The sequence below is a fragment of the Convolutriloba macropyga genome, chromosome 13 (assembly GCF_964194025.1).
Source record: "Convolutriloba macropyga chromosome 13, txConMacr16.3, whole genome shotgun sequence".
NCBI classification, from domain to species: Eukaryota; Metazoa; Xenacoelomorpha; order Acoela; family Convolutidae; genus Convolutriloba; species Convolutriloba macropyga.
In genome coordinates this window covers 24,960,435-24,978,724 of record NC_134480.1, presented here as the reverse complement: position 1 = coordinate 24,978,724, position 18,290 = coordinate 24,960,435, and the positions used below count along the sequence as shown (strand labels likewise).

Genomic DNA, 18,290 nt, shown 5'->3' with positions numbered 1-18,290 from the left:
AAAAAAGTAACCCGATCGACTGGTTTTGAGTTAGTCTTTTTCTCATTAATAGTAAAATGTTTCTCACATAGTCGATTCTTGACTGCAAGCATTCTCTTGTCGAACCGTTCCTTGGTAATTCCAGAGACCTAGACATCGTCTTGAAAATTCACAACACCTTTGATTCCTTTGAGTGTTGATTAGATGCAATTCTGGAAGATTGAAGAAGAGTTTTTCAATCCCTGAGGTAGTCGGTTCATCTTGAACAGTCCCATGATTGTGCATATATCCTTTTGCCTTTCGTCAAGTTCAATTCGTTATTAAGCATCTGAGAGGCCAAATTTGCCAAAGTATGAGGCCCCATGTAGGTTGTGGAAGATTGTCTCCATGTCTGGTATCGGGTAGTCCTCATCCATCACCTTGCCAATGATATGCACTTTCAAATCTACGCAAAGTCTCACTTCTCCACTCTTCTTTCTCTGCCACTCCACTGGATATGTATTAGTGACTCCTTCTGGCTGCACCGGTTCAAAGATGCTTTGTCTGACTATCTGTTCCAGCTTCTCTGTTACCTTGTCTTGAAGAGGTAGAGGTATTTTTCTGCCTTTGCAGAACATTGGTTGTGATCCTGGTATCAGCCTCACATGAGCTTTGTAACCCTTTACAGCAGGTAGGCACTCAGTTGTGATCTTGATCACACCGTGCTTGGGTAGAAGGTCTCTACCAAGTAGTCCAAATTCTTTATCAGACTGCACAACTGCTGGTTGTTTTTGTGTGAGACTTCTTCCGTTCCACTCAACGTCACAAGTAAGTGATCCCAGAAGCGCTAATTTGTGACCACCATAAGTTTCGTGATGTCTTATCTTTCCATCCAACTGAGGTTTACCAAGCTCATTCCATATTTTTGATGATATCACTATGCTATCTGCACCTGTGTCTACCTGCATTTTTATTCCTCAGTTGATTATTGAAATATATTTCCATGTTGCAGACATGCTAAAAATTTGTATACTGTCTTTTGCATAAAACAATCTCATCTCCGATGGTGGAGATGCTTGATATATTTTTTATTCGCGAAATTTATTATGTTTGTTGTATTTATCTGTATTTGTTTGGGGTTTGTTTCTACACTGTTTTGAGAATTGTCCCACCTTTTCACTGGTGTTGCATATTTTACTTAGCACTTGACAGTGTCTACTAGAGCATGGTTTACCTCCACACCTAGTGAACATGTTGTTGCTTTTTTAGCTTTAAATTTTTCATGGCTTTCGAAGGGTCTTTTGAAGTTGAACTCAACTTCTTCTTCCACATTGAAAAGCTTATTACCTGGTGTAGAAATTGCAAAAAGCATTGTTTGACTTCTGAAGTGTAAGTTCTCGGTCATTTCAGTAACCAACATTGCTGGTTTTGATTTAAAACCGTCTAGTAGTCTAAGTTTTGCTACAGGGTCCCTCAAATCTGAGATAAACTTTATTTTTACCAGCTATTCTTCAGGGTTGGCCGTTGTTTTGAGTTTTTCGAAGTCACAAAAGCGTACTTCCTCTCTAAGAGGCGCTAGGAAATTGTCGTCTGACTCCTCTACACCTTGTATGACGGTCAAAAAATTATCCTTTTCTGCCGTTTGTACACTCTTTTTAGGAAAAATATCATTTTGAATCGCCAATCTGATGTCTTTATACGGTGTTTCTATTAAATTCCTAGGACTAATTAGGCTCCTAAATTTAATAATTGCATCTTGCCCGCACATACAAAGGAAAAGATTGGTTACCTGTAGGTCCTGTACAGTATCATTGGTGTTGATTTTGTCCTTCTTCTTCTCTGCTCGACATTTCGCCACAAAAGACAAAATCCACGCAGTAGCTGATTCTGCATTCTGTAAATCAAAATTGGAACTGAAATTATGCAAAAATTAGCTCGTATTTATAGTAGTTATCTATGCGAAAATATACAGAGAAACTTTAGATTAGCTAAAAATATTTAACTTGATCGACATGTGAATAGATCTTAGTTCCAAATCCCGGCGGCGATTTTCTATATTCATCAACATTTCATGAGAATCATATATAGCCTATGTACATTCGATTTCATTAGTTGGAGGTCGGTAGATGTTAGAATCAGGTTTCTGTTGGTGGGAGAATTCACTTCTGACACATGATTGATAGGTCAACAAGATAATGATAGCGCCAAAACAAAATAAGAATTGAGTTTAGTTTTGTGACCCTTACTTATCGAAATAACAACAAAGTTCGCCAGGTAAGTTCTTCTTTTGTTCTTTGAAACTTTAATAAAGAAAACTTCTAAGTTTCTCGATGTTTTCTTTGAAACCATCACATTTACTGCATAAAAAGCTGTGCCAAACAGCATCGATTTTTACGTTGAACTGATAATTTTTTGAAATAAGCTCAAATGATGCATATTGCATGGTTCTGTCGATTTGGCAAAGATATTTCGACCTTAGTTTTTAAGATCTGATACAAATTTTTGGCATTGACCTTCTATGAAAATTACACTTTTACCCATTTGCGGGGTGAACAACAACTTTCAATAGGTATTCGGTACCGATCGGTGATAAACTTTTATTTTGCATCGATTTTTTCAAAGACACAACATTGTTCAAAGTTTTAAACCTGAAGCTAGGCAACTGTTGTACTATTTCTTCCTGTGGTTATAACAGATAGAGAAAATTTATGTTTTGTTTAGCAATTCAGGACTACCCATGATAAGGTGCAGGACCCAAAGCTGTTAGGGCAATGTCGATTTGGGCGGACAAAGGTGTCACAGACACGGGACATGGAGATCGCCGATAAGAAGATCGGTGCGATTCGACTCAAATGTTCTGGTTCGCATTTCTGTCTGGCTCATGCCCAATTGTGATCTGTTCAGTCTGGCCCATAACTATAATTTGGTCTGTTTGGTCTGGATCGCACTCACATTTTTGCCATTTTAATCTGGTTCATTCCATAGCTCGGCCTAATAGGTCAAGCCAATGCCATTATTTTGGTCTGCTCCCTCTGATCATGACAAAATTTAGTCTGTTTGGTGAGGCGCATACCTTTTTACAGTCAGACTATGAAAAAAAACATTTGTTTTGGAACCTCTCTGTAGGTATTATAAAGGAGAGTTGGCGCTCTTCAGAGTATTCGAGCCAGGATCTGGCTTGGTTCTGTTTTGCGTGGCCAAGAGTGAACAAAGTGTGCTCGGTCTTGCTCAGGGTAATTAAACTATCCGTTTGTCCCCCACGCCACCGAAATAATAGCCCCCGTTATGGTTAAACTTATGTTTACTATGAGAGTCGGGGCCATAGATTATCTGACCACTAAGGTGGGGGGGGGGGGGGGGGAATGGGAAGGACCCCAAACTTTTGGCTAATGTGGCAAATTTTGGATTGCGATATATGTCAAATGTGCTACGTTCTCAAATATTTAAATTCATTTTACTAGACCAATTATAAGCGTGTAGTACATATAACGACTAAGATGTTACAAATATTAGTCTTAACTGACAGAATTGATGAGAAAACAGTCTCTAATTGGCTCTCCAAACAAACCTATGTCTTTATAAGTGTCTGGAAGATGCAACTATTTTGTGTACACCTGGTGGCCTTGTGTGTTCGTTTCAAAGAATCGGTAGCCGTGTTTTGGCAACTCAATAACTGGACAAGGTTCGTTCTGTTTCAAAGTGTACTCGGATTTGTACATCGTGTTCCCATCAAACGGAGCCCGACTGGCGTCTACAAAGTTATCGGGTTTGAAACTCTTAACTGGGTTCAGACCATGCTCTACATAATGCGCCTTGTAAGTCGGAAGACCTTCAAAAGGCACGTTCGGCATCTCGTATGCCTTGCGACTCGGATCACCTCGTCTCTCGCCAGTTGCTTGCCAGGGTTTGTAGTCGGTTTTGAAGGTGGTGGTGTCGTCGAATTGAGCATCGTTTCCTCCGCCCACATTCTGGGGTTTGAGAGAGCGGGCTGGTTGCACCTGGTGGGGGATGTAGTCCTTTCGGTGGCTGGTTGTACTATCCATGATTCCAGCTGGCTTCACGTAAGCATCCTTCACTGTAATCAAATAATAACAATATTTAATCTTCTCACTCGAGAAAAACAAAAAAAAACGACAACCAAAATCATCAACAAAGAACTACAGAAAAACAAAAACATTTTTTCAACTTAAATAAACATGAAACGAATAGGATTTTTTTTTAACAAGAAAGCTTTGGTATTCCTGGTTTTAGACATAAGAACGAGCTAGAAAACGAAAACGGTGGAAAGGAAAACTCCCAATTTCAGAACGTTATATTTTTTGCATAAACTCCCTTCCTAACAGTTATCATGATCCAAAATGTAATCGGGACCAAGCAATCCTGATTTTAAAGGGGAAGGGGCAGGAACTGGGACCTTAAATAATTGTCAGTCAGTTTAAATTTGGATCTCGGTTCGATAATAGCATTTTTTTAAATTGCCTCGTTAGAGTTGAAAAAGAATCACATCGGGATTCTTGTTTCATTTCCGCTGTTTTTCAGCTCTTTTTCAGCAATTCGTTCATTCGAGTAAGTTTTCATAAATTATCAATCGCTGATGATATGGTGCTGCTTCATTTAGATAAACTTTGTTGTTTTTTCTTACAGCAGATGAAAAAAATTGTGTTCAAAGCAAATACTGAGAAAATAATGAGAAAATAAATTTCTTCGGATTACAAAATTTCTATTCCTAATTGAACATGTAACATACTCCAAAAGCAAAACATTGTCTCGCCAGTATATTTTTAATTTATGTGCCTTGGAGAGGGGGTTAGGGGGTCTAAGTTTAAGGTTAGGGGGTCTAAGTTGACACAACTAAAATGAAAATGAAGCAGTTCTGAAAACAACTCTGTTGCAAGCATACTGAGCAAAACGTTCTTAATTAATAAATTGTCTAGCTCGCAAGGGGTTTAAATTCTAAGAGGTAATGACCCCCCCCCCCACCTTTCATGTCCTTCTTGGGTATCTGCCACTGTTTGTAGCACTCCTTGAACTCTGTCATGTCATCCAGAGGCATCTCAGAGTGCACTCCAGTGTTCTTTGGCTTGAAGTTCTCCTGCCTGGGAAGAGCGTGGCCTATGTAGTCCCTCTGGGCTGTAGTCAGCGACTCCAGTGGAACCCTGAACAATTAAGATTTTAATACTTTTAAAAATGCCTACATTTACCAAGTTTATTCGACGAAGTTCACAAAAATTTCTTTCTTTCAAGCAAGCGTCCGAAAATTCAATATACTGAATTTTCCGTACAAAACTCTCCAAAATCAGTCAAGCTTTAATGAACGTTTGGGAGGCCAAAAAAGTATTACAGTTCAGTTTTTAATTGTCAAATACGATAGTAATCAAGATAGACCAAGCTCAGAACATAGAGTAGCACAAGTGCCCATTCAAAACCATTATTTCAAAAATCAAAATTATAAAGCTTTATCATAAAAGCTTTATCATCCTGATCAAATATAAAGTGTACTGATACTTGCAGTTGACTTTGTGTGTCTTTGAAATATTGACACAAAATGGCTCTCATAGGTGACACATCCATGAAAGCAGAAAATTCTTCGCATTGAAAATGAAACATTTTTGCAGTATGAAACGTTGACATTAAACAAGCATGTCAGCTAGAATTTTGTTTAAGGTTATCAAGGCAGTTTTCTTCAACCTGCAAACTTCACATCAAAAAAATTGTCAAAATATTGAAAATCGTTTAAAAAATCTTTCGAACATTCTTTCACAATCTTAAAGAACTTTTTAATTTAATTTTAACTCGTTATGTTAAAAAAATTCTACAACAAAAACATATATATACTTCATCATAAAAACGGATCGCGCCCTAAAAACGTTTAGAATCGGACTTAAGAACTTGGATATTTAGCCTTAAGATAAACAGCGCTAGCACCTGTCGAGCAACTATGTTTGGCAACTTTCTGAATTTCTTGTTAAAAATACTTCTTGTTAAAAATTCGTTCTATGCAATGAAATTCTGTTCTAGCAGAATTTTGTTCATGGCATAATAAACTATAAAAAGTTTAAACAGTGTTTCCACCATCTTTATTATGTTGAAGAACTCAATTCGCTGTGGCCACCGTATTCAATTTACAAAAAATTCATTATCTGCATTATTCCGCGATGAGAAAAAACGACTTTTTTCGCTAAAAAGACTCAATTATTTCAATTATATAAATTAGAAATCAATGGCACGTAAGGAAACGTTTTCAATGAACAGACATCGGAAATTAGAAATTTTGAGAAATGTGAGATTTAATTGAACATTAATTTTTTGGTTATAGAATTGATGGTTATTGACAATATATTAGTTTAGATTACGGATCAGCCTATTTTGCTGGAATTTTGTCCAAAGCAGAGAGCTCAAAACTGCTGACCAAGGTTTTTAAACTTAGATTTGCGGTTTGTTTGCTTGCTTTTAAAATCCGAAAATCGAATTATTTTATTTTTTGAATTATTAAGATCTCTCTGGCTAATTAGGTATTATGCTTATATCTGGAGATCTAGGATTTTTTATTGAAAACACAAAAGCAACAAGGCCAGTTTTGGTCTGATCGTGGGTTTTAACAATCAAGGAGAACTAAGATTATACAGAGTCACTTTCCAAATTAAACTTTTTCTGACTTTCTTGTTTCCTTTGTAATTGATTTGGAGACAAACAGGACTTCCTATCTATATCAGTTAATGTCAAATCGCATTTATGTTCACTCACAAAAAAACAATAAACGTGGCAGCTTTTTTTTCAGAGAAATTATTGTTATTCTTGTGTCATTGGGAAAGTGTTCCGTGTTTAAACCTCCTGTGAATTATCGAGCTCGTTCATTTGTTGGACTTTATGTAGTCGTACGACATAGTATCAAAAATCAAAAACTCAATTAGCTTCAGTAAAATCACTTGATTTCAGTAAAATTTAAGTTATATTTTGAATTTTTCTCTTTTTTCCTACTTGTAGTTTAATTTCATTACTAACAGATCCCATCCCATTCTAGGTAGATTAAACATCAAAAATTTTAGCAGTTTTATGGTGGAATTAAAGCTTTTATGACTTTAAAAGTAGGAGTTTTAGAAAAAATATGTTTTTCATAATGTAATTTTCTATAATTTTGCCCGGTTTTATGGTTCTTCGTGCTATTTTGTTGTATTCGCTTGTAGTCTTAATAATTCGTCACACCAATGACTGCTCCCATTAGATTCCTAAAGAGTTTAAATATGAATTTGTTTGCTACTTTTTAGTAAAAACTTGATAACTTTTTATTAAATTTGAAATAATTTGAAAATGATTTTTATAATTTTCCCCTTTTTTGTTGACCAGTTATTACGTCCCATTAACTACCGGTCCCATCTGTTTTCTAGCGATGGACAATTTAGGTGAGATTTCTTTATGAATTGAAACAGCGTTTTGGCCTTAACTAACATCTGTTTCTGTTGTTGTTTTTTGTTGTTCGTCTTTTCTCGTATTCCCAATAATGAGGCAGATCCTTTTGGCCCTTTGGTGCGGCTGTATTCAGTTCATAGAGTGGTTCGAACGAATAACTGTTTTTTTTTACTAATGCAACAATAATTTTTTCAGCGTATCTGAATTTTTGTCCCACATTTGACAGACAAATGAGTTGAAAATGCGGATTTGCGGGTTCTAAACATTATGTGTGAAAGCACATTACCGAGCTTCCTTGTTTTTTCAATTTTAAAATGGGATTCTGTGAATGAATATTACCAATATGGCCAAAAGCAATCTTCATCGTGTGTTAATGTGCTTAAACTAAAGCTTAATGCTTTGCAAACTATTTTTTCGCAAACCAGTTTTCTTAGAAAATAAATTAACTTTTCACTCAACAGTTTCAGGGTTTCCTCAAAAATATCCACAATTAACTGATGAGCACTGAATTATTCAAAAATAAGCTCACACAAAACAGGAAAAATAGTTTACGCGTCAAAACAGCTTATGGGATAGTTATTCCGTATGCATTGACATAATATTTGAAATTCTTTTTTAAAGTGTGTTTGCGGGGATTGGCACCAAATGTGAGTCCAAATACAAACCAATAAATGCAAAAAAATATTAAATTTTTGTAAGCACTGAAAAAGATTTTCTGGGACACTTTGCTCAAAATTTTGCCCATTTTTTTGTCAAACTAGGCAACCTAATTAATCTTACTTGGATGGTTTGTACTCCTCCTTGCTTCTCCACACCTTCTCTGGCAGAGGATGGTTGATGTAATTCATTCTGTGATTGGTCAGATCATCAAAGGGTTCCTTAGACACCGCTGCTAAGTTATCCGGCTTAAAACTCTTAGTCTGAGGCAAATCTAGGGGCACATAATCGGTTCTGAACGTTGTCCGGTTCTCCATTGACGCACTAGGAGGTATGTAGAGTTTATCCTTTTTGATTGCCTCAGGTTTCGCTGCTTTCCATGCTTTGTAGTCTTCCTTGTAAGTCGGTTGCCCTTCAAACGGGACCTCATCTCCGCTGTAATTGTACTGAGGCTTCAAGGAAGCAGTCTTTTCCATGGATTTTTCAGGATAATCTTTGTAATAACTCGTGATCATGTCCATGTTTCCATCTGGCTTGACGTAAATGTCCTGTTTTCCAGCATACTTCGGCTGGAGAGGGTGTTGGATGTAGTCAGTCTTGAAAGTGGTCGCATCATCCAGTTTTGAAGTATCTCGATTCAGTTGAGGCTTCGGTTTGAATGTTTCCGGTTTCATTCCGATTTCGTACGGGCGGTACTTGTTTGAATACTCGGTAATTTTGCATTCTTGGTAGTCGTTTTTGGGCCTAGTCGGATGAACAGGGCATTTATGTCTACCACAGTTACAAATCTCACATATGCACGCTTTCTGAGGCATGTTTTCGAATTTGTATTAGATTAGCTTTTACTTAATTTTTAGTACTTTAAAGCGAATAAAGTAATAACTACTACACTGTTTATGTTTATCAATAATATGTTTTTACTATGGTCTTGGTCTATGATGGTAATAGTCGTAGAACACGCAGGTGAAAAATATGATTATTGTGTTGGTATTATTTTTACAGATACGTTAGTTTGAACGTATCGTTTGAATATATACTTGGACTTTCAAACGATAGCTGAATATATCTGTGTATATTATATAATGAATAGAACGCACGTATTTTTTTTCGCACGCACCCCTTAAACTAAGCCGTAGCAACAACAGTGCAAAAACGTTGGATGAATGCGCTGCTCTGAATACGAACAATTATATTCACTTTTGATTAAATTGTCATTAATATCAATAAAAAGATTTGAACGTGTTTCTTTTATTTAAGGAAGCGAAACAATCGAAGTGTTTCGGGATTGACTTAAAATGCATTTTTAATATGACAAAAGTGATTTTTGGTCGATAAAAGTCCACATTTTTTAGTGCAGAGGCACTGATATACGAAAGTTATAGCATCTATCACTGAACTTCATTACATTTCAATGTTCACAAAGTGCTCAATTTCAGTTAATATTCAACAGTTTACTGCGATCCATTTCATCATCCAAATTACACTTCATAATACACAAATTAAATCAAATATTTAAGTGACATAAATTCAGAATTGTGCATACTAAACCTTGATAAAATATCATAGATATCCATGTTATTCACTGCCTTAATACGTGAAAACTAAATACAATATTTTGCTAGAATTGTTTTGAAATAATAAGGACTTTGGCTTTCTGTACACCTTGATCTAAATTATGAAGAAAAGGATTTGCTATAATTTAGAAATATATTGACAGAAGCATTTTTGTTGTTTAGAACCAACAAGATGATCGTTTTCAATAAACATACATTCAACTGGGTTCTCACCCCTGATTGTTTCAGTCTATTTTTGCATCAAATTGTACTGAAATAATTGGATGATTAGGCAAAAATTGGAAGCAAAAATTGAAAAACCACATTTAAATGCTTTGTTCCAAAAGAGTAAAAATAAAAATTTTTCGTGAATTCACAAGAACCTGAACCAAACACTTGATTTGTTTTATCTCCAGTAGTTCAAACATTTGACTCAATCCATAAGTTACAAACTTCACTGAAATTGAATATTTGAACAAAGTATTTTCCTTAGAAAAATTAAAATTCTGATGTTTCTGGTATTTAAATTCCACTAAACTCTTTAGAAAAAAATAGAAAATGTGTTGAGATTATTTTAAGCCTAGATTTGGTTTAAAGCAATAGGCAAGCATAACTTACCAAGGTAGGCGTATTTGACATCAGGAAAACCACATAACAGGAGATAGATTTGAAAAATGAGAAGTTCTATTGTGACTCTTTGTTCAATATCGTTTCAGCTGTCGTTTTCAGCTGTTTCCCGTGATTTTAGTTAAGTTTAATATGACCCCTGATTTATCAAAATGCTGATTCATCGGATACAATACTGCAAAACTTGTCAAGGTTGGGAAAATTGAACTTAAAAAAATGTACTATTTCAAGGAAGAGAATGTAAGAACAATTGGTGCACCTCAATAAATGTTATTTTTTACTTGAGACAATCATAAGTTGATTACTTTGCGTCTCTGATAAGTTGAACAATCATAAGTTGCAAAAAGTCTCTTAAAATGTATGAGGTTTAAGTTAACCGAGTTCATACAAGTTATCGGTACGGGGTCTCTTAACGAAACTTTGAAGCTCTACTCTTCGAGCCTTTCGGTTCTCTAAAAAGTTATTTTTATTAATTGAAATCACTGAGTAACCATCTGGATAATTATTTCCAGAACATTTTTGTGCTTAACATTGCACTTATTTAGTGACTCTCTAATTATTGATTCATTTTGGTGGTCGTAAGCAAAGTTTGAAGAAAATTCGAGACCTTATGTACCAGTTAACAAAAAGTCACGGATTATATATATAACAAGGAGGCTCGTTAATGTGCGTTCGCACATGATGTTCCGACACGTGCTCATCTAATTTATGACTTAACTGTCAACCACATGAAGAGAAAATTAAAAATAGATCTTTGAATTTAAAAATTCGTTACAGAAACTACTAAATGAATTAAATAATGCCATGCCTCATTACAGCGCTCTCAAGATTGGCCATTAACAAGACTGCCGGAGAAGAAAAAACAAACAACAAAATGAGCAAAAACAAAAACATTTTCTACGGCAAAAATTCAACATCTAAACTTAAAAGCACCTAGTGAGAAGGTTGAAATACAAACAGATAAAATCTTAACAACACAAATTAACTCTTTCGTTACTACAAAGCAGATACGATTTTATATTAATAAAATAAGGCAAAAAACGACAATAAACACATAATGAGCTGAAATTGAAATATCAACCAATGTTATTGAAACCAAATGTGTTCAAACGTCATTAAAACCATTAGCTTTCAACGCGAAGATTCTCGATACAATTACCAAGTCAACAACCAACTACAAGGACTTGCTTTTGGTTATAATAAGCCACCAAAATGGACTAAAAATGTAGAAAAAATGAAAACGTTACAAACAATTTTTTAAAATCACAAATTTTTGAAGCCAATAAAAGCTTTCGCTGCTATCTGAATTTCAAGATTTTTTCAAATGTTAGTTAAATTAATTCCAGTAAAAATTATTATTAGCGATTAATTATGTGCACTTGAATCGAAAACCATTGGCATCTGGTATTACGCGAAAGTGCTTAGAGAAGAGCAAATGAACATAAATATTGACTACTTACAAAACTTTTAATAAAACGCATATTGTCCTTCAAAACAAAACATCAGTTTTGACGTATCAATAGACACTCTAATATTTGAATGTGAAAAAAGTATCAAGAAGGGACTCTCGATGATGTGAAATAGATACAAGTTGACAAACATAACAACAAAATGTAAAAGTTTCAAAAAATGCTTGAATAGAAATAATATCATAAACTTTAAGGCTATTAACTAAAAACTTACTACTATTAGTAGCTTTATTCGTTCAACCCTCAGTTAGTAAATTATGAGACCTCCATAAAAAGCACTCTTTTTGGCACTCCATAAAAAATAAACAAAAACAGGAGAAAACAGCCAATTGGAAAAAAATAGAGAGAGAGATAGAGATGTGTCGAAGCCGTTAAAAGTGAACTAATCAGAAAAAACTTTTTATATTCCAAATCACTTTTCAACAACAATGCAATTTTTTTCCATAACATTCTGACTTCAGAATAACTAACAAACAAAAAAATATTTTTATACCACGAAAATTTTGAGAAAAGCCGTAATAACAAAGACATAAGAAAATTCTAAGCTCTCAAACGAAGTCAATAAATTCTTAGTTATTGTCAATTATGCCTCGATCTGGTGCCATACTTGGTGAAATTCTTAAATCATCAATAAGTCTTCACAAAAAATTGTATGACAATGAGAACGACAACAAAAGCAGGTAAAAACCAAAAAAATCAGTAGACGAGAGCAAGAAGACAGTGTCGAGACCATTAAAACCATACGTTTTTCTCTGAACAACGTATCTATGATCATATGACGTCGTTCCTAAGCCAATAGGAACTGTCAACAATATGATAAAGTGATAAGATTTCAATGGGAACCAAAAAGATGAAGAAAAAAACAGAAATTGGAAAAAATTTTCAAAAGGCGTTGAAGTCAAAAAGACAATAGTTAGAAGATAAAACCACCAAATAGATTAGGTTTGGGGTTGCAGTAGAAAACGAGGGAATTTTGTTCTGTCATTACTGAGATTGCACCAAATTAGGTTTAATGTCGATTTATGTTCAAAATATTTCGAAAAACTGTTTTTAAAAATTTAACTGACGTTACAATCAATAGTTTTCAACGGAAATGGAAAAATTCCATAAGTTATGCCTCGATATGAAAACAAGGATATTAATCATTCTTAGGTTATTAATAGGACATCACGATACGTCTTTTGACAATGAAAACAACAGTAAAAACAAGGAAAAACGGAAACTTCAGGTTGAAAGTGCGAGAAGAAAGTGTCGAAGAATTTTAAACCATAAGGTTTTCCCTGAAGACTTTATCTATGATCCATTGAACATTTTTTCAAAGCCAATGGGAAAAATCAATATTAGGATAATGTCATAAGTTTTCAAAAGGAACCAGTGTTACGGAAAAAAAACATTCATTTTTTTTTTAAATTTTGAGAACTCGTGGCATTCAAAATATAAAACAAAATGTTAGCAGATAAAACCGCCAGACAGAATAACTTTGGTTGCATTAGGAAAAAAGTGCGCCCTGTCTTTAGTGATTTGGATTTACAGTTCACAGAAACAAGTTTAACATCTGTTAATATTCAAAAAGCACTTTTTTTGGAAAAACTATTTTTAAAGACCTAACAGAGATAAGCTGTCCACTCAAATGTCTACATAGGTTCACTTATTGCTCCTTAAGTAGCCTATTGCACGTTCAGTCAGCGAGTCGATGCCATAAGACTACACAATTTTACTAAAAATTTAAAAAGAATATCAAAATTCAAATATATTACGAAAAATCATAGTCGGAGCCATGAAAAAATGAGCGATTCTTTAAAAACGAATTATTTTTCACTGGGCATCATTTGACTGTAAATGGGATTTTCATCAACAGAATTTTGATTTGAAACATGACCAGACTCTAATTGACTTGAAAAAAAAACAGAAAATGTTGTTTTCAATTAAGAGCTCTCAAATAGAAATCCAATTTTTTTGATAGTAAACTTCCCTATTAGACAAAAACTAGCCTTTTATGGCCTTCCATCTGTTAGAAAAACAAAATGTTCTATTTGTATTATAAAATGTACTTTTGAATTAATATTTTTAGAGAAATAATCTTAATTTGAACGAAAATTATGCTAAAAGCGAGCAAAACATGCCAAGCATCACACAGAAATTTAAACCTCGATAACTCCTTGAAAAAAAAGAAATTCAAAAAACTCTTTTTTATATCCCAACTGTACGTTGGCGAGCTTTTTAGTGATACCACTCACATTTCTCTACGATTAATATATCGATCCGCCAAAATTGTCTGAACAAAAAAACCCATTTGAGTATATAGTTCCTCCCCCCACAAGTGGGGTCGGAACAAAAGGTAATGACAAAAGGTTTGTTTTGTCAACTTGAGTGTATTTCTAAGTATAATAGGCTAAGAACACCGAAATTTTTCGGTAAGCTTGAGCAAGTTTTGTTGGAAAATTTCGCACTACAAATAGACACTCAAACCTGCCGTCTTCATTGATATATGTGATAATTTCAAACCATTTTTGTTTCTTTCTCGTAATTTTTGTTTTGCAAATTATTTTGAGTTTTTCACCATACCTACTTTGTTGCCCTGTACACCTCTGTGCTCCTTCTGATTTTCTCTGGCAGTGGGTGATTGACGAAATTTATCCTGTGGGTCGTCAAATCATCAAATGGCTCCTTAGCCACAGATACGGCAGCTAAATTGTCTGGCTTAAAACTCTTTGTCCGGGGTAAATCTAAGGCAACATAATTTGTCCGAAAAGTGGTTTTGTTTTCCATCACGGCACTTGGAGGGACGTATTTTTCGCAAACCGGTTCTCTTGGAAAATAAATTAGCTTTCACTCAACCGTTTTAGAAGTTTCCTCAAAAAAATCCACAATTGAATTGATGAGCACTGAATTATTCAAAAACACTAAGCTCACACAAAACAGGAAAAATAGTTTACGCGTCAAAACAGCTTATGCGATAGTTATTCCGTTTGTATTGACATAATATTCGAAATTCTTTTTTAAAGTGTGTTTTCGGGGATTAGCACCAAATGTGAGTCCAAATACAAACTAAGAATAAACGCAAATAAAAAATGTTATATTTTTGTAGGCGCTGAAAAAGATTTTCTGGGACACTTTGCTCAAAATTTTGCCCCTTTTTTGTCTAACTAGGCAAATTAATTATTCTTACTTGGATGGTTTGTACTCCTCCTTGCTTCTCCACACCTTCTCTGGCAGAGGATGGTTGATGTAATTCATTCTGTGATTGGTCAGATCATCAAAGGGTTCCTTAGACACCGCTGCTAAATTATCCGGCTTAAAACTCTTAGTCTGAGGCAAATCTAGGGGCACATAATCGGTTCTGAACGTTGTCCGGTTCTCCATTGACGCACTAGGAGGTATGTAGAGTTTATCCTTTTTGATTGCCTCAGGTTTCGCTGCTTTCCATGCTTTGTAGTCTTCCTTGTAAGTCGGTTGCCCTTCAAACGGGACCTCATCTCCGCTGTAATTGTACTGAGGCTTCAAGGAAGCAGTCTTTTCCATGGATTTTTCAGGATAATCTTTGTAATAACTCGTGATCATGTCCATGTTTCCATCTGGCTTGACGTAAATGTCCTGTTTTCCAGCATACTTCGGCTGGAGAGGGTGTTGGATGTAGTCAGTCTTGAAAGTGGTCGCATCATCCAGTTTTGAAGTATCTCGATTCAGTTGAGGCTTCGGTTTGAATGTTTCTGTTTTCATTCCGATTTCGTATGGTCGGTACTTGTTCGAGTACTCGGTGATCCGAATCGCCGAGTTTTTGTTCGTCTTCTGCTGCATGTTTTAACTAGTAATTGTTTTTTGGCTTGGTTTTACTTTCACTCGTTAATATTCAACAGATGGTTTTTAACTTAGCATCGAAAACAATACATTTGAAAACTAGCGCTTCAAAATGATAGTTTTGTAATGAAGCTCGTATAATCAACAGATGATTTTGGTTTTCGCACGCTCCTTTGTAATTTTTGCCGTTGCAACAACAAGAAAACAATGAAACGAAAAACTGCCACACGTCCATTTTAAAAGCAAACCAATTTTATCTCCCGTGTCATTTTTGCGATCAAAGAAAAAAGTCTTTTCGTACGTTCGAGAATTAGTAGATGTAACTCATATACAAACAGTGTGCGAAAATTTTTTTGATTGGAATTACTGTTTCAAACTATCAGTGAAAGTTTGCTCTAAACTCAATAACGTTTTATGTACAATACTGATTATAAATTTTAAAGAAATTTCCTCTTTTATGTTTTGATTTGAAATTTTAAAAAAACCCGCATTTGAAAAAAAAATTCTTAGCCTAGCGATCAATTAACAAATCCTAGAAAGAAAATAGTTGAAAATTACGTTTCTCGTAGCAAGTACTTGCAATCAAAACAAATCAATCTCGCTATTTGCAAGATTTACTTGCATTACAATGAGCCAAATGTTACCAATTTTTGTTTTCCAGAGACACAATGGGAAAATAAACTGTAAGTGCGGAAAACACGAAAAAAGCTCGGCTTTTTAATCCTGCAAGGTTTAATTTTTCAACAACCAATTTCAGGAAAAGGACTCACTTTGTTGAAAATCAATCAAACTCGTGATTGAAAATGATGAACAAATGGCGGAACTTTACCCGTGTTGAGAAATAGCGACAAAGCCCCAAAGACCCAAGAAGCGTCATTTTTGTCGATTTGGACAGTTTTTAATGTAAGAACTGTCGATTGTCTTCGGTTTTGTTGTTATCATTTTTATATGAAGTGCCGAAAATTGTCGTTTTGTCGTTTTCGTTGGTATTTTATTTAAAAAGCGTCAAATGTCGTCTTTTTCGTCGTTTTCATTGGTTTTTGTCTTTTTCTTTGGGAATTTAAGTACGAAGTGTCGATCAGTGTCTTTTTTGCTGGTATGACCGCTTTTTTGTTGGAACTGTTGGTTACAGAGGATGCCATCTAAAGTCAAGCAGTCAGCTCAATTTCCGATCGAAAAAATGCAAGAGATGACCTGAATGAGCTGAAAGTTGACCGGAAGGAGCGGAACTGTTGAAAAGTACGTGAACAAAAAATAAAGAATTGAGTAGTATTTGAGCGTAAGAAAATGGAACAAACGAGAGGAATTTGAGAAGACAAAAAATAGAAAAAATTACAAGAATTCGACCGCAACGGAAAACTAATAGTAATAGAATTTTAGTAGTAGTAGTAGTAGTAGTAGTAGTAGTAGTAGTAGTAGTAGTAGTAGTAGTAGTAGTAGTAGTAGTAGTAGTAGTAGTAGTAGTAGTAGTAGTAGTAGTAGTAGTAGTAGTAGTAGTAGTAGTAGTAGTAGTAGTAGTAGTAGTAGTAGTAGTAGTAGTAGTAGTAGTAGTAGTAGTAGTAGTAGTAGTAGTAGTAAAAAGACGACAAGATTCTGCAAAGCCGGTTTGTCAAAGAATGTCGTCGACAAGTCAAAGTTCGAGCAACTAGAGGCGAGCCTTACCTGTGACAAGTGTGAAAGAAAGTTCAAAACAGTCAATGGCCGAAAAGTTCACCAATCGAGATACTGTGGCAAACCTAAAGCAGTTGCCACACGCGTGTTTTCCTGCAAAGTACAAGATGTTCTCGGAAACGAGTTTGAAAACATAGAAGCGTTCAAGTATCTCGGATCATATGTCAGCCTCAAGCATGGAGACCTGAAGGAAGTCAATTGCAAACTTGCAGAAGGTAGGCAACGGTTTGCTAACTTCCAAAATCTCTGGAAGAGCAAGCAGCTCAGCGCGTGCACCTCAAGTGCAATTTGCACAAAGCACTCGTTTTATCAGCCGTGCTGTACAGCTCAGAGACTTGGACTCTTTCAAAATTAATGGAGAGAAAACTTGAGAGTTTCCACTGTGGTTGTCTTCGGAGAATTCTACGTGTGTCATATCTGGAGAAAGCAACGAACGAAGAAATTATGTCAAGATCACGAATGCCCCAACTATCCACGATGATCATGCTCAAACGGATAAAATGGTACGGACACATCCAGAGAATGGAACCAGGAAGATTAGCCCGCAGTGCCTTCGATTGGGACCCGCCCGATCAATACGTCCATGCTAGACGCGCTCCTGGGGGGCAACGGAAAACGTGGATGAGTCAAATCGAAGGAGACTGTGTACGAAACAAAGTACCGTTCACCAGATTGCAGGAGAAAGCAGCAACTGGGTCAAAGAATGCCTTCAACAATTTCGTCGTACAGCACTTCACAGAATAACCAAACAAATAACTCTTCTTGTTTTGTTTGTATTTGTTGCCAACCGTGCCTTTATTTCATATTTGGAATTAAAGTGTTGAAACAGTAGTAGTAGTAGTAGTAGTAGTAGTAGTAGTAGTAGTAGTAGTAGTAGTAGTAGTAGTAGTAGTAGTAGTAGTAGTAGTAGTAGTAGTAGTAGTAGTAGTAGTAGTAGTAGTAGTAGTAGTAGTAGTAGTAGTAGTAGTAGTAGTAGTAGTAGTAGTAGTAGTAGTAGTACTAGTAGTAGTAGTAGTAGTAGTAGTAGTAGTAGTAGTAGTAGTAATAGCAGTAGTAGTAGTAGTAGTAGTAGTAGTAGTAGTAGTAGTAGTAGTAGTAGTAGTAGTAGTAGTAGTAGTAGTAGTAGTAGTAGTAGTAGTAGTAGTAGTTG

The 18,290-nt window shown here is 35.3% G+C and overlaps 1 protein-coding gene across 1 annotated transcript; it reads right to left on the bottom strand.

Annotated features, from left to right (window-relative positions):
• Positions 1-3,386: 3,386 nt before the first annotated feature.
• On the bottom strand, positions 3,387-15,471 carry LOC142351671 (stabilizer of axonemal microtubules 1-like). The gene is made up of 4 exons (XM_075403812.1): positions 14,841-15,471; positions 8,146-8,847; positions 4,939-5,114; positions 3,387-4,033 (listed from the first exon to the last, which is right to left on the bottom strand). The coding sequence occupies exons 1-4, from the start codon at positions 15,467-15,469 to the stop codon at positions 3,558-3,560; spliced, it is 1,983 nt and encodes a 660-aa protein (XP_075259927.1). The 5' UTR covers positions 15,470-15,471; the 3' UTR covers positions 3,387-3,557.
• Between the last annotated feature and the right edge of the window lie 2,819 nt (positions 15,472-18,290).